The following is a 16323-nucleotide window of genomic DNA, read 5'->3' on the forward strand; positions in this document are numbered from 1 at the left end:
TTGGGGTAAATCTTTTGTTTCGCCCCCGCTGTCGTTGCCTCTGTGCGCGTGCGCAGGAGCCGCTCTCGGGCCGCGGCTGCGCGTGCGCGGCCCCGCCCGCGGCCGATCCCCCGCCCGTGTCCTCACGGGGAGGGTGCGGGTGGGTGTTCGCGGGCTGTGAGGGAATCCGGCCCCGTTCGGAGCCCGCACCTGCACCGGGAGCCATGTGGTCAGCTGATGAAATCGCTGAGCTGTGCTACCTGCATTATAGGACGAGACTCCCCAGGCAGGGGAAGCCAGATCCAAACAGGGAATGGACTTCACTAGCAGCTGTTGTCAAAGTGGAGTCTGCAGCCCAAACTGAGGTTTTTGCTAGTCCAGGGAACCTCCAGGGTAAGAATGAGTTGGGATAGGGTTGGGAGGTGGGGAATGGGGAGAGGAGGTGGCAGTCCTTGATGCGCTTTCCCCCCCTGCCCCCAAGATGACTTTTAAGAAAAGCATACACCCCTTCCTGTCCCATTTCTATCTCCACCCAAATTCTTTACTCTTTGTGATTGTAAAAGCTTTTACAACTTCTGTCTGGAAAGAGATGGTTATAGTGAAACGCTGTTCTTCCCAGACTAACTAAGAAGATGAAAGCCTGCATTTGGCTATTCAGTAAGTGGTGAAGGTCTAGGCAGGACCTGAATTCCTAATATAAACACTTGCAAAAATGTTTAGCTACTATTTGAAAGAATCCTGGGAAGGTCTCAGTTTACTCTCCTTTAACAGACTGTCTTACTGCATTTTGCATTTGTGTATATATTCCTTTCTCTTACTGGCACTTCAGTGTCGTCAGGCAGATTGTATCCCGTGTTTATTTCTTATGTGTTTGGGGAATGCTCTGCCAGTGTCCACTTGTGCTGCCTGGCACATCAAACCTCTATTGGCATTCCTACTTTGCCATCATAGACTTTTCTCACACTGGTGCCTCTGCCTCTTGTGTTCAGTTCTGGATCTGTTTGCTTTCTGTAAGGTTGCATGGCCTGTCTCCCTGTCCATTCCCTTCTACACAATGTTCTGTGTGTTGTCTTACCAGAATAACTGTGTAAGAGCAAGACTTCTGTCAATAGTTGGTGATAGTTTGTTCAGTTAACATTTCTTTTTCAGTATCTAAGGAAGTTGTTGCTATGGGAACTGGAACAAAATGTATTGGCCAAAACAAAATGAGAAAAAATGGTAAGTATGGTGTAAAATTCGAGAACAGACTACCTATGTTATCTTCTCTCTTGCTGGTGTCATAGAATCAATAAAAATGTACAAAGCGTTCTGCTCAGACTTATTCTGAATTGAAGCCAGAAGTGTAAGTCAGACCACCCCTTATCAAGGAGAGAGGAGCTTAGGCAGCCAGAATGGCTGCCCTGAAAGTTTGCTGCACTTGCTGCCTTAAGGGTGAATGAACTTTTTATATGTAGAAATGTGTAGCTTAGGTCCTGAGTCTGCATGCTCAAAGACATCATAGCTAAAAGCAAAGCAAAACATAAGCAAAATAATTGCGCGTTGCTTACCTGACAGTCTGCCACTGCTGAGTTTGGGGTGACATCAGGAAGACACTAACAGGCTTTTTCTCCCTTACTGCATATTCTGCAATGAGATAGTTTTAAGTGTTTGTACCAAAAGTGTATGAGTTAGATACATGACTTCACACAACTACCGTTTTTCACTATTTATTGCAGGGCTTTCCTTGCTCTGCATGTCCATTTTTTATCCTTCATTTGTGTAGTCTCCTTTTGTGGTGATTGGAAGTTTAAATATCTTACAATAACCTAATACCAGTGTTAAACCCTCAAATGCTAATAAATCTGGAGAACTGTGCTATGTGAAATTCTGTTTGCTTTGTTTGTCTTCTTTTCAGTCGTGATTTGTATTCTCACTTGGTTGTTGCTTTAGGAGACATTTTGAATGACAGTCATGCTGAAGTTGTGGCCAAGAGGAGCTTCCAGAGGTGAGTTCATGTGCTGTTACTCAAAGCCACTTGAAGGGCTTGAAATACAAATGGTTTTGATCTGTTGCTGAAATAGCCATATTTTGCCCCTTCAGATAGGAGAGTGTAATGAAACACTGCATTACTTCTCTGGAGGCAACAATCTTTCCCACTGTTAGCGGGATTTTAGCCTAATTTTTACACTTTTAGGTGGTGTTAAGGTCCTTTCACAAAAGCTTGTTTTGTCTGTGTTCTTGTAGAGCCTCTTTATGAAGAATTAGGTTCTGATTTCATGTGACATCAGTGCAGGTCTGATGACTACTGGTCAAGGGTAGAAGTTTTGCTGTTTCCCACATCCAGTCCTCTTGTTTACATGGGATAAGCTGGTTCAAGGAACTGAGCCAGGAGAATAGTAATTCTGCAGAAATTAGTACATTTCTTGCGATTTGATGCCACCAAACTGAGTCTTACAGAGTCAGATGAGTTCCAGTGCTGGTAAAAACACACATAGTGGGAGGAGAGGGCCTTATATACACAGTTTGAGGAGATAGTTAACTCCACTGAATACAACCCTTTGAGGTCTGTTATTGAAATTCCAATTATGTGTTTTCGTTTATGGAGTATGTTGGATCCCGTCTATCTGTAGAAGCATAACTGATTGGCTCCTCATAGACTGCATCAGGAAACAACAGGCACTAGAGGGCATCTAAGTTTTGTTGTTTTCCCATGCATCAAAAATGCAGTAAATGTTTCATGAAAACTTTCTGCCTAACAGGTACCTTCTCCATCAGATGTGGCTGGCAGCTTCCCATCAGCAGTGTAGTATCTTTAGTCCAGGAACTGAAACTGGAAAATGGAAGCTTAAACCAAATATCATATTTGTTTTCTTCTCCAGTCATACCCCATGTGAGTATGCTGGAGTGAACCAATTACATTGCTCCCACTTTTAAAATATTTTCTGCCCCTTGCCTTTCTTTGGTTTCTCTTTGGTCTGGAGTGAGGGTGAGGCAGTAATTCATGTTACAGGTATGTGCCCGAAGATGCACTTAAGTGGTCCTCTACAGATAGATTTGGCATTTTATCTCGCTGGATGTGATTCATGAGAGCTCAGTAAATCTGATATACTGCTCATTATATAGTTGAATGTTTCACTTTAAAGAATAATAGGTAGTATTTTGTTTTCCAGAAACCAAGATACTTGCCAAAGGCCCTGTCATATTGTGCAGTTGCTTTGCTTTAAACATTCTCCTTGGATTAAAATTTTAATAGAAAACACCGACATTTACCACAGTTACTAAAAACATCCAAGCAAATAATACCCCCCTCAACCCAGTGAAAACAGAAAACCGAAAAAAACAAACACAAAACCCCTGCAACTTCTGTCATGGAAAATGCTCTTTTTGTCACCAGGCCTGTCAGACTTGCTTTGCTTGCTTTGAGCTGAGCTTCAGAATTCTGGTTTTGAGCTTGTTTCAGTGATACAGATTAAAGTTTTCACCCTTATTTGACAGATTATTCTTTAATTACTCTTTTGAGGTTCATGTTGTTTAGTTAGATCAGACTGGCTTTCCTGCGAGTCTTCAGCACTGCTTGTAGCCTGTCAAATGCCTTTGTTACCTTTTGCTTTATAGGTTTTGTTTTAACTTTTGCTCTTTTTATTGTTTCTTACGTAGAATGCAAAACTTGAAGTTGAGCATATATTGGCTCAAATTTCAGTGAAGTCTGATTCATCATTGCACAGGACAATGTTGTCTTAAAAACACATTCTCGTAGTTAAATTTTGCTGAGTGCAACTCTCTGAAAGCTAATAGTAGTTGTGATATTACTGGTGTGATGTGTTCCAGTCATGAAATGTGTTTTTGGCCAATTTTATGTTATTTCTTTGGTTCTAGGTGGAGATGCTTCTATTATTCCAATCAGCGAACCAGAGAACCAGCTTTCTAAGCCAGTGACTGCAGGTGATGCAGCTGGACAATCAGCAGAGTGTAGAAGTAACCATGATCATCTGTATCCAGAAGATAAAAGGAAAGCAGAGAATATGGCAAGTAATCGTGCAATCAAGAGAATGAAGACTGAAGATGATGGTTGTTTTTCCACAATCAGCAAAGACCTGCCTGCTCAGCAAGAATCTGTAAAACGAGAAGATGACACAAATCAAAAGTGCTGTGACTGTTCTGCAGAGGTGCAAACAGCTCATAAGGAGACTGGCTTGGCGAGACCAAAGGTAGTAGATGTTCACAGAACTGGAGCCAAATGTGTGCCTGGAGAGCTGGATGATGCCCGAACACCTGGGCTGGGGTACCACTGTGTGGGATTATTACGAGTGAAGCCAGGTCGTGGAGACAGAACATGCTCTATGTCCTGCAGTGATAAACTGGCTCGCTGGAATGTGTTAGGGTGTCAAGGAGCTCTTCTCATGCATTTCCTGCAGTATCCAGTGTATCTGTCGGCAATTGTAGTGGGGAAGTGTCCATACAGCCAAGAAGCCATGCGGAGAGCAATTATTGAAAGGTAAGTGCTCTCCTTTGGAAATCAGATGGTGTATGTGGAGACAGTGAGCTTGGAAAGACAATGTGTGTCACACAAATATCAGAACTTCAGTAAGCTTTTGACACTGCGTCTTGTAAGGTCCTAATAGAGAATCTGTAAAGTACGAGCTGGCTGAGCAGACATGTGGATTGAAAACTGTCTGAATGGCTGGGCCCAGAGCCATTCAGACTGAGAGCCAGAGAGCAGTGATCACTGGGCAAGGTGTAGTTGAAGGTGTAAGTAGCCATGTACCCTGAGGTCAATACTAGATCCAGTCCTGTTTAATGTCTTCATTAATCATCTGGATGATGGTGCAGAGCATATGCCCAGCAAGTTTGCTGAAGACTCAAAATGGAGAGGAGTGGCTGATGTGCCAGGGCATTGTGCTGCTGTCCAGAGGGACCTCAACAGGCTGGAGAAAGGTAGGAACCTCATGAAGGTCAGCAAGGGAGAGTGCAAAGTCCTGCACCAATACATGCTGGGGGCTGCCCAGCTGGAAAGAAGCTTCACAGAAAAGGATTGGGGGGTCCAGCTAGACTCAAAGTTGAAAACGAGCCAGCAGTGTGCACTGGCAGCGAAGACTAATGGAGACCTGAACCACATTAGGCAAAGTATTGCAGCAGGTCCAGGGAGATGATCCTTCCCCTGTACTGGCACTGGTGAGGCCACACCTGGAAGGCTTTGTCTAGTTCTGGGCTTCTCAGTACAAGAGAGACATGGGCATTCTGGAGGGAGTCCAGCAAGGGGCCTCAAAGATGCATAAGGGATTTTGAGCACCTCTTATATGAGGAGAGGCTGAGAAAGCTGGGATTGTTCAGCCTGGAGAAGAGAAGGCTTGTGGGGATCTTATCAATTTGTATACATACCTAAAGGGAGAGTGCAGAGAAAATGGAACTAGGCTGTTTTCAGTGGTGTCAATGACAGGACAAGAGGCAATGGGCACAAACTGAAGCACAGAAGGTTCCCTTGGAACATCAGGAAATCCTTTCTGATATCCTTTCTGAGTGTGATGGAGCCCTGGCAGACGTTGCCCAGAGAGGTTGTGGAGTCTCCCATCTTGCAGTTACTCAAAAGCCATCTGGACACTGTCCTGAGCAACTGGCTGTAGGTGGCTCTACTGGAGCAAGGGCAGTTGGACCAGATGACCTACAAGAGGTCTCTTCCCACCTCAAGTGTTCTCTGATTTACTGAAGTGGTTCAGGACTAGCATGTGACAGCTTGCACTGGTCCACAGGAAGAAGACAGAGTTGTGTTACACTGGAAAGGGAAAGCTTATATACATTTCCATGGTGGTAAAAATTTGTCTGCTGCTTTAATCTGAATTACATCCCAGATTTGATCTTTGTCCCTGCTGTGAGTAGAGCTCTCCTAGCACAACCTGTCACCTCAGGGAAATTTATGTGGGAGATGAAGTGCGGTGCTGCTAAATGAGGAAAGTCATCTGTTGTGCTCTGGTTTGCTTTCCCCTCAGATCCTTGAGCTGATGAAAACTATCTCAGCAATGAAAGGATAGGAAGTGGATGTTTTTCTTACTTGGGAGGCTAAATGTGTGCAACAAAGGAATCTGCAAGTAGTAGAGAAGAGTAAATGGATCTGGACAGAGTAGAGGGAAAGGAGAGCAAGAAAGAAACCAGGGAGCTGAACCATTCTCTTCCAGAGGCAGTTACTAGACCAGTTCATATGAAAGGTTTAACTTTGTTTAGTAACTCCTTTTCTCCATAGCCCTGCATCCTTCAAGGATGATTGTAAGAGAGGTCATAGTGTGTTAATGGGGAAACTCTGAACTACCTGTCCAGTGGAGCTCTCTGTATAATCCTTTCCTTGCTCTGTAACACATGACAAGAACTTGCCTAGCCTCATTATTTTTAGGTTGCAAAGTCAGGCACTTTTTCAGACTATTGCATCTGACAGTATGAACCTCAGTCTTAATTTGTTCCTGCTCTGTGTAAATATTTTTTTGTCATATCCTAATCTCATTCAGTATGCAATGGTAATGTAAGGTAACGAAGATGCAATTACACATAGAACTGCAAGTATATTTTGTATCTGTTTAGGCTTTGATTATGAACCTTTAGGTTCATTAAAAATTGCTAATGTAATGTGGTTGACATAAGTACTTCATGATCATTATTTTTCTTTGTGATTGCAGAAGTGTATTGCAGTTTTTATCCTGCATACTAGCTTTTAACTAGACCTTTTAAAAAATCAGTTCATTGTAGTTTTTCTAGGATGGTCAAGGTCTTAATAAACTAATGTGGTTTTGTTTGTTTGTTTGTTTTTTAACAAATATTTTTTAAGGGAAAAATGACTCCAAACCTCATTGTCTTTCCTTTGTAACTCATGTTGAATTCAGTTTTTCATGTAAAAGCAACATATTTTGGATAATGAAGGAAAATTATACAAAATGGGCTTGTTTGGGAAGAACAGACTGAAAATCATTTGCATTTTTCTGCCTTTACTTTAGGTGTAAGCACATCTCATCTTTACCAGATGGTTTTCTGGCTCAGGAGGTTAAGCTGCTGCAGTCAGATCTTCGATTTGAACACAGTCGTGAGGCAGTTCAGGAAGTTCAATCTAACAGCAAAACAAAACTTGTTCCTTGTAGTGCAGGTGAGTTAACTTGGGCCAATTGCATAACTGAGTGCAAAAGTCCAAATAGAAATGAAGTGGTTTGGATTGTTTGGAACATCATTCAGTGCCAGTGCTAGAGGCAAAGTATGAACAGCAGGAAATTAATTTCATGTCATAACTTAATTGTTAATAATTAATATTATGCAGCTCAGCCTCTAGTTTCCTGTAGGGAGTTTTCGGACTGAATAAACACTTGGTTGATGACATTAAGAATTTATAATCTAAACACAGACAGAAAATAACCAGGGAAAACAAAAGTTCCGAGGGCAAGAAGAAAACAAAAATATCAAAAGACTTCTTGTTTCAGTTAGTTTTGCATTCTCCTTGGTAATGAAAAGAAGAATTGCCATGCTGAGTTATGCTTGTAATTGCTCCAGAAATCTGAACGAAGAAAGAATACAGAGTAGTATAGTGTAAAGGTTTAATTGATAGAGATTTTGGACATGGCATTTTTTGTCATGGTGATGAATGAATATGCAAGTCTCGTTGTGATTTAGCAACATGGTCTCATTTGGGGAAAAAAAAATAGAGCTGCCACTCTGTGTATGGTTAAGCAGTTTCCTTAAACTTGGACATGCCTGCCTTCTGCTGTCTGAAGCAGAACTGAAAGTTTTTCTATTACAATAGAGCTGATGATAAAATAGAATGGAAACAAAGGGTTCCTTAATGGAATTCAGATTCATTAAATTGGAGTTATTTATAAGTGCCAGGAAGGAAACTATTTCGATTTTCTGAAATAGGAAACAAAATTCATCATTGAAAAATACTGCTAATTCACATATCAAAAAAGATCTGAAACAAACTGCGACTAAATTCAGTGTATGTCTGTCTTTCTGTACACTTTTCAGGTCATTTTGTTAAATGAAAATGAATGATGCTTTTTCAGGTTTTTTTTGCACATGTGAATTATGCTGGCTTGATTCTTTTCTTGAAGGATTGAAACTCTAAATTCTGGGCTGTTACCCTGAGCATTGAAATATGCTCAATAGGAACATTTCAGCTGGTATTTTTAAAAAAGAAAAACATGTTCTGTTTAGTATTTTGAAGTTCGAGATAATTAGGAAGAAGTGAAAGAATAGAAAGTGTTCTCATTTTTAAGTGAATTTGTATTTGCTTGTCAGAATCTGATGTCCTCTGATCAGGTGATTTTTTAGATATTCTACATGTGGAGGGTTTAATACCAGTTGTATGTATCTAATGTTATTTCATACTACATAAGATTGTAGTTTAGTAGAGCCATACAGAATTGTACTTAAATCACAGTGCAGGTACAATTGACACTTAGTGGAGTATGACAGTTGCAGCTGAATCATAACCAGTCTTTGAGAGTCTTGGATGGCAAGATGGTCTTTAGAGTTAATGAACATGCAACTGTTTTGCCTGTTAGGAACACAGAGAAATGGGATAATTTAGGGAACAGAAGTTGTCTTACGGCAGTAGAAGTTAAAGGACCTGCCGTGCAGGGGCAGATGGGACACGCCGGGTTCTGCCAACGCTGCCGATGCTTTGCTGGTTACTTATAAATCATAAGGTGTCCTATGCAGAGTTTCAGCATTAAGAAGTTTACAGTCTCAAATGATGACAAAGTTCCCAGAATTGGGGCAAAGGATAAGGTTGTTGGCATATGCTACTTCTTTCAGCAAACTGTTTTTGACTACTAGCTAATAATATTTTTCAAGTAAAGTCTACGGATACTTGATGTACATCAGTTATCAAACATAGAACTATTTACACAATAAAATAATAGCAAACAATAAATTACTAAGGAAAACACAGAATGACTGGTGCAAGTAGCTTAGGGGACTGTTTCACTACCTGATGTGAAAATAAGCCATCTGACTTGGAAATTTCTTCATGTTTTATCTGGACAGGATGTACAAAAGAAAGTGGAATCCCCCTAAGAAAGGGAGAATTACAAAGCTGGAGACCAGATATTTAGAAGCATGCATTCTTAAAGGATCTAATTAAGATGAAAGCTCTGTGTGTGTGTGTGTGTATATGTGTATTTTAATTTTTTTTTTTAATTAAACGGAGTTTACCTGTTCTTTTAGGTACTGGAATTCCGGCCCTAGAGAACCATGGTCCTCTTTCTAGTTTGAGTTACTTTGGGAAGCAGCATGTGAACACATAGGAACTGCTAGGTTCTGCTTTTGTGATAAGAGCATCTCCCTTGTTCATAATCCTTTCTTCTACAGCCATCAGTTGGAGTGCAGTCCCTGAGGAACCTCTGGATGTCACCTCAAATGGCTTCCGCCAGGGAACAACAAAGAAGGGGATTGGGAGCCATCAGAGCAGGTGTGAGAATACTGTAATATCCTGACACACGTTTTATTTGTTAGCATACATGCCTCTGTCAGCTCATGTGATGTGCAGGGCTTTGTCAGAGCAGAAGGAAGTCTAGGGAATGGGGAAAAGGAGAGAAGGGAGGGAGCAGGAGAAAGGGGAGAGTCACTGTGTAAGGGAGAGAGGGGAGTTGCAATAAAAAAGTTAAATGAGAGTTAACAAGTTTATCCTATTTCTTTGTCATTGTTGAGACCGTTGTGGATAAAGGCGGGTGACTGATAAATTTTTATGAGAAGGATATTTACTGGTGAAGTTAACAATTTTTGCTTTATATTTTTTTGGGTTGATGACTGTGAAGGAAATGTGTACATTGCAGGTTCTCTTTTTGCAGATTTCTTTTTCTTTAAGAGTCAAGCCAACTGAACTGGGTGTATGATTGTTAGAAGTGTTGCTTTGAAGCATGACTTTCTGCCTTAAAGTTTGAAAATGTATTGAAATGCTTGCAGCACATTCCTGACATGAAACATGTAACCTTTCCAACTGTGGTCTTGGCACTGTGCTCTTTAAAACATCTCATAATCTTTTATCAACAATTAATGTTTAAAAAAGCCAGTTACGTATTTTTCTTGTGGTTGAGAACAATTACTTGTAACACCTGCAGACAAATTTCTCCATCTCGATGTTATCTTCAGTTTAGGTGAGGTGACCAAAATCATCAGTGGTCTGTGGAAATTCAGCTTGAAAGTTAGGGTTTGTGTATTAGTTGTTGGCTACTTCTACTACCAATTTATCAGTAGTCATATCGTTCATTTTTCCCACACTTTCTGGGAGAATGACAATAATCCTGAGTAGTGAATAGCATAATAAGTGGAGCCTAGACAATTCTTTTGGAGAATTTGTTCACATGCCTGCAAGTTGCACATTCTGAGCTTCTTGAGGTTAGGCCTGACTTGACTGAAGTTCATACTGGTATATCCTAGTATTTTCAAATTTTCTGTGTAAAGAAGGGGAACTTTGTGGTTTGTGACCAGTGTTGGTGTCTGGGGTGTTACTAACATGCATGACCTGGGTGAATTAGTGTGTCTTTTGAGACAGGCTTTGTGTGCACTGTAGAATAGTAGCTTTCAGTATGTGGTGTATAATGTATTCCAGAAGATGTGTCAAAGATCAAACAAACCAACCAACCCCTTTTTTCTCAGTAGGCTTAAATTTGTTATGTAGCATTTATGTGTCAGCTCGAAAACTTGAGAGCCATCTGCTAGCTGCCAGTTAGCACAGAAGTGTAAGAACTTAGTGTTGAGAGATCCTCCTCTCAATATGTGCTCAAAATTCACTAAAACATTCAAAAGTTATTAGAGTCTACAAAACTGTGATTACAAACGTCTCATTTCCTTGGGAAATGAGGATTAAAAGCAATGTCAAGGAACAACTATTTACACTTTCATGATAAACAGTCACAAAAGGAACTTTTATAATGAAAATAAGAAATTTACAGCCTTATTGGGTGTGGTGCTGGTTAATATTAAACGTGATAAGTATTTCTACACTTTTTTCTCTCGAGGAATCAATATGCTAGATAACACTAGATATCAAGGAAGGTAAAGCTGACTGACTAAAAGGAATTTGTAGGTAAATATCTGGTATGTACTTTTGTTAATGCTTAATTAACTACACCACCAAAGACTACAGTATGAACCTTTGACAGATTAAGTTGAAGATTATATTTTAGAGTGTCTTTGCATGACCCGGTCACCAGTGGGGTTCAGCAGGGCTCTCTTTTAGGGTCAGTGCTTTTCAACATCTTCATAAGCGACCTGGACGCGGGACTCAAAGGTACAATAAGTAAGTTTGCTTCTGAAGATACTAAACTGGGAGGAGCTGTCGACTCCCTGGAAGGAAGAGAGGCCCTGCAGACACCTCGAGAAATTAGAGGGCTGAGCAATCACCAACCCTTACGAAGTTTGAAAAAGAAAAGTCCTGGTTTCTGCACCTGGGATGGGGCAACCCTGGATGTACGTACAGGCTGGGGAATGGAGGCTGGAGAGCAGTGCTGCGGAAAGGGACCTGGGGGTCCTGGTCAATGGCAAGTTGGACATGAGTCAGCAGTGCCCTGGCAGCCAGGAGGGCCAGCCCTGTCCTGGGGGACATCAGGCAAAGCATCGCTGGCCCGGCGAGGGAGGGGATTGTCCCACTCTGCTCTGCACTGGGGCAGCCTCACCTTGAGTATCGTGTGCAGTTTTGGGCACCAGAACATAAGAAGAATATAAAGCTATTAGTGTCCAGAGAAGGGGCCATCAAGATAATGAATGGTCTGAAGGGGAAGCCTTATGAGGAGCAGCTGAGGTGACTTGATTTGTTCAGCCTGGAGGAGACTGAGGGGAGACCTCATCACAATTACAACTTCCTCACAAGGGGACATGGAGGGGCAGACATTGATCTCTGCTCTTCACGGGAAAGTAAACTTCTGATTTCTTTTTTCTATCAGAATTTCTAATTTATTTTTTTTTATATATATTAGATCCAAGATCTGTAAAGTGGAGCTCTTCCATAAATTCCAAAAGCTGGTGACAAGTATTTCACAAGAGGATCTACCAGACACTCTCCGGTAAAGGCATTATTATTGCATTTAGAAGAGTGAGTTTTTCTTAATGAAACCAAAGAATACTGTGATGATACTAGAATCTGCTCATGAATCTCCCTTCAGATAAGTTCATTGTTAAAATCTGATACTTAAAAAATGTGAAAAGAGACACAAGATGAGGCAGTAGTATCTTTTATTGAAAACATGGGCTACTAGATCAGCTGCCTGCCCATGGTGGTGTTCAAATCCCGCATCCAAAAATTGGGGAGTTATTGATATCTAGTTGGTGTTTAGTAATTCTATCAAATGCCATTTCTTTGTTTCACAAAAAGGAAGAGTTTCAGTAAAACCTTTTTTTTTTTTTTAAGTCTAGGCTAAAATCTTTTCTCAGTGTGTGGTGGAGTAGGAGCTAGTAAGGTGGGATAGTGTGTATGGCTCTTTATGCAATGCATATGTTACATAGATGGAGACTTTCTGGAAAGAACAGAAGGAAGCGTTTGTGCGAGGAGGCCATACTTGGAATTTGCCTTTGCATTATTGGAAACAAGTTTGGTTTATCAAACTGGAATTAATTACTTGCAGTAATCATCCAGTCTGCCTTAGCATTATGTGCATTATTGGTTGGTATTCCAGCCCCAATAGCTACCATAAAGTAAGGCATAGTTTCACATGCACAGAAAACTTCTCTCTCTGGCTTAGAGATTCTGAGAGAGGTAGAAGGTTCCAAATCCATTGCCATAGAAGGTTTATTTTATTTTAGACTTATTTCCAGGTATAATTTCACCAGCTCTAGGATGCAGTTACATGAACTCTTGAGCTAATTTAACTGCTTGTAGTTGCTGATAGGATGGTCCCCCAGCAGTCTCTGCTGCTACTGGCTGTAGATTCCTGTTTTCTCCCTTGTATCAATAGCACTTCTCCAATCTCATGTGAGTCAGTTCAACTAGCTAATGTGGATGAAAACAATTTTCTTGTTTTCTGTGTTTTCTCTTGGACTAATGAGCTGAATTGGCTCATGGAAAGTTAAAACAGGAAGTAGGAGGTGTGTGGCTGGAAGCAGGGGAGATAGGCCCTTTCAGCCTTTCATGCTACCAAGACAGTAGATGCAGTGAAATTAGCCAAAGTAAGTGCACCTTGGATCTTTAATTAGTAGATCTTGCTTGCTTTTGAGTTTTGTTGAATTAAAGATTCTGTAGAAGTGTCTCATAACTATTTCAAAGTTCTGATGTCGGCATGAGATGCTTTCAACTCATTCTAAAGTAGAGATACACTTTCTTTGTAAATCAGTTTAAAATATGAAATTATTATTATTATAAAATATAATATTATTATCCTCTTTTGGGTAGGAGTTTGTCCTCACTTGTTTAGCCATCATAATTTCCTCAAAACAGGTTGTGAACTGGTGGATTGTTGGGTAGGTGACTCATTGTTCTAATCATATGCTGCTTACATAAAGTCTCTTCACCTCAGGGCTTTTCTAGACTCCAGTGGCTTTGCCATTTCCTTTGACTTTTTTGTCCTCTACTGTTTTTCTGTCTGGGCTTCTCCTGACAAAGTCCAGCTGATTCACAGATGTGACACTGCTTTTAGGCTGCATAAACTCTATTTATACAGTAGAGGTGCTGGCTCACCAGTCAGCTTGTGCAGCTGATTCACTTTTGAAGTTTTTGTTTTTCTTCCTCTTCATTTAAAAAGCAAAATAAAAATAGTGTCTTAGTGTTGCTGTTTCCTTCATCTTCCCTTTCCTTTTCTGCACAATATTCTGACATATTTTTGTTTTTCTTTCTTCCTTGGAGTCTGAGTGAACTTCAGATAAGAAATCCCACAATCTCAAATTGCATCCTCTAAACTTCTGTGTATTTAACTGCTACCCAGTTTTGTATTTTCTTTCCATTCAAAGGTATCCTGTTATCTCTTCCCACAAATGGTTGGCTCTAATGCTGCTGCCACCCAGTTTCCTTTTCGCACTTTGACCCGAAGTTCCTGCCCTGCCTCTTCTAGTCTACTTTTTGGTCTGTGCCTCCCATCTTTTCTGTTCCATTGGGGGAAACTCATTCTGTAATAATTTCAAATTTGCTGAATAGCTTGTTTTGTGGTTGTAGGGTGTATTAGGACAAGGATCATTCTTCACTTAACCCTTCCTTCCAACTTAACTGTTGTCCACTGTTAGCCTAAGAACCAGGGAAGTTAAAGCTTTATACTGATTCTGATGTTTTGTTTTCTTCTTTTGTGTATTTAAAGCTGCTTCTCCTGCTTCTTTTGTCTTCCTTTCTCTTTCATTCTTTGCTTCTATCCAGAGGATGAGTGTGGGCACTGTTAAATTGGAACAGGTAGAGAGCCTACTGGGGCCAGAACTTTGCTGGCTCTCCTAGAAGGCAAGGTTAGGTGTTTGTATTAGTGTAGCTTAGCTAAGATTTTTAGCATCATTCAGCGATTGGTAATTTTTGTATGAGTAATATTTTGGTTGATTCCTTGTACGTATTTTTCATGTGCAATGTGTCTGTAATCTTGCAAGTACATTATGGGTTAAACATAAATGTTTGAAGCTGAATATGGAGTTAAAGGTAGGGTTTGTTACCTGAGAAGGAAGTATTGCTGCAGTGTATTGCTTTTCTTTGCAGGCTGCCTTTTTAATGAGCCCATTCCTGCTCAGCTTTGCATGTAGCTGAGCATGTGAATGTTTTCCTAAGCATAATGGTGATTTTTGTAAGGCTCTTTTGTGTTACCTTTCAGAATGAAGTCTGTGGACCACTTCTCATGTCTCTGGCACAAGCTATCAGAATCCCTGTCTCTCTCTTGCACAGTAGTGTAGGGGCAAGATTGAAATAGTAAAGGGAAACATGCAAGAAACGTACGTCAGACAGACTTGGATAGGGTGGAGATTCTGTGACTGTGTTTAACTTTGCCTGGGGCAGCAAACTAGTGTTTGCTTCTGCCAAAAAAAGGTCACAGGTTCTTCATTACTAATGCTCAGAGCCTTAACTACATCTGAGATACAGTCAAATCACGTAAGGTTTTTATGCAGATACAATGTACATAGAATTTGAAAGCATTTTTCCTGTATATGTGTTGAAAATTTCTTAGAAGCTTAATGCACAAATCAAGCATGAATTAACTAAATCTGTTGATTTTGTCAGCTCTTTGAGGAAACTGTTTAAAATACTTTTTTAATTTCTGTTGCATGCACTTTTAAATCACTGTACTGATGTCTGCTTGGAGAATGAGACCCCAAGAGGCTGTGGTCACATGTGCTCTAGTAGTTGCTCCAGTGTGGTGAGAATCCTGCTCCTGTCTATCCTGCTTTTGTTCTAGCTATCTTTTTACTGTCTGCTGTAAGAGTTTCCAAACAAAAGTCCGTTGGAATAATGTAGGTTAGAAAAATCCCCTATGTGTTTTAGTTAAATTGGGTCAGACTGATAGGTATGAGTCAGAGCTGCTAATTTGACAGCAGATTCAGGGAAAAAGAGCAACATTTAGCAAGGAAGAAATGAAAAATCGATGAAATGAAGGTGAAGGTGCAGGTGGTTTGTACTGTGTTTGAGGCACATGTTACCTGGGAGAGAAGCAGCTTGCCTATGCCAGGGTTTTGGAGCCAATTGTGGAGGGTTGACTTTGATCCTTCTTGGACCAGGTTGTTTCCTGAATGCTGCTTATGCAAATAGTTGCTGGTCTTTTACCTGTTCAGTGATGCTCCTATACTATGATCCACTACACAGATTATGGGGTTCTGTGACTGTTCCACTGCCCAGGTGGGGGAGAGTTGCAGGGGGCCCTTCCATGGAACTTTGCAGAGGAGCTCAAAGTTAGTTTCACGGAGTATGATTAATGTGAAAGAGGTAAAGCAGAATGAATTAGCTGGGATGAGAGTGCAGGGCAGGTTTGTTAAGGGGGAAAAGACATCTCCTGTGTTCAGCAAGGGCATAGACAGGTTCACCACTCTCTCAGATTCAGAACATAAGGTCTGGAGGATAGATAATATGGCTTTCTATGCATGTCACAGCGTTCTAGAAATAAATTTATAGCAGAATGATGAATGCCTGAAACACAGCTTCTGATGGTCTGCAGTTTTGGGGGTGATGGGTGATCATTATTGCCTTTGAGGATTAAAGCCTGTTCTAGAAGTTAGTGCAGTGGTTCTCAGACTTTTTAGATTAGGGTTCCTGTAGTAGTTTGGCTCTTCCTCTTTCTTGGTGAAGGTCATGTTGCCTGTCATCTTTCCTTCGTATTGGGTTTAATGTGTTAAAACATTGCATACCACATGTGGCTGACAGACTTTTTGGCAAAGGGAGATGAAAGAAGCTGAGAAAGGAATGCAAGGAAAGGAAAAAAAGTCTTGATGGGATTGTCTTAGAGGCAC

The 16323-nt window shown here is 40.8% G+C and overlaps 1 protein-coding gene across 2 annotated transcripts in view; it reads left to right on the forward strand.

Annotated features, from left to right (window-relative positions):
* Positions 1 to 141: 141 nt before the first annotated feature.
* Positions 142 to 16323, forward strand: part of ADAT1 (adenosine deaminase tRNA specific 1) — a 23542-nt gene continuing 7360 nt past the window's right edge. The window contains exons 1-8 of one of the 2 annotated variants that reach the window (XM_027732844.2): positions 142 to 372; positions 1129 to 1197; positions 1909 to 1963; positions 2718 to 2848; positions 3835 to 4453; positions 6936 to 7081; positions 9298 to 9397; positions 11904 to 11990. In XM_027732844.2, the coding sequence (XP_027588645.1) occupies positions 204 to 372; positions 1129 to 1197; positions 1909 to 1963; positions 2718 to 2848; positions 3835 to 4453; positions 6936 to 7081; positions 9298 to 9397; positions 11904 to 11990 (1376 nt within the window). In that variant the 5' untranslated portion in view covers positions 142 to 203. Of the gene's footprint in view, positions 373 to 1128; positions 1198 to 1908; positions 1964 to 2717; positions 2849 to 3834; positions 4454 to 6935; positions 7082 to 9297; positions 9398 to 11167; positions 11416 to 11903; positions 11991 to 16323 lie in introns of those variants that run through there. The other variant, XM_039386149.1, reaches the window with a different exon arrangement.

This window comes from Pipra filicauda, unplaced genomic scaffold (assembly GCF_003945595.2).
Source record: "Pipra filicauda isolate LSUMZ 115617 unplaced genomic scaffold, ASM394559v2 scaffold46_size3722508_pilon, whole genome shotgun sequence".
Taxonomy (NCBI): domain Eukaryota; kingdom Metazoa; phylum Chordata; class Aves; order Passeriformes; family Pipridae; genus Pipra; species Pipra filicauda.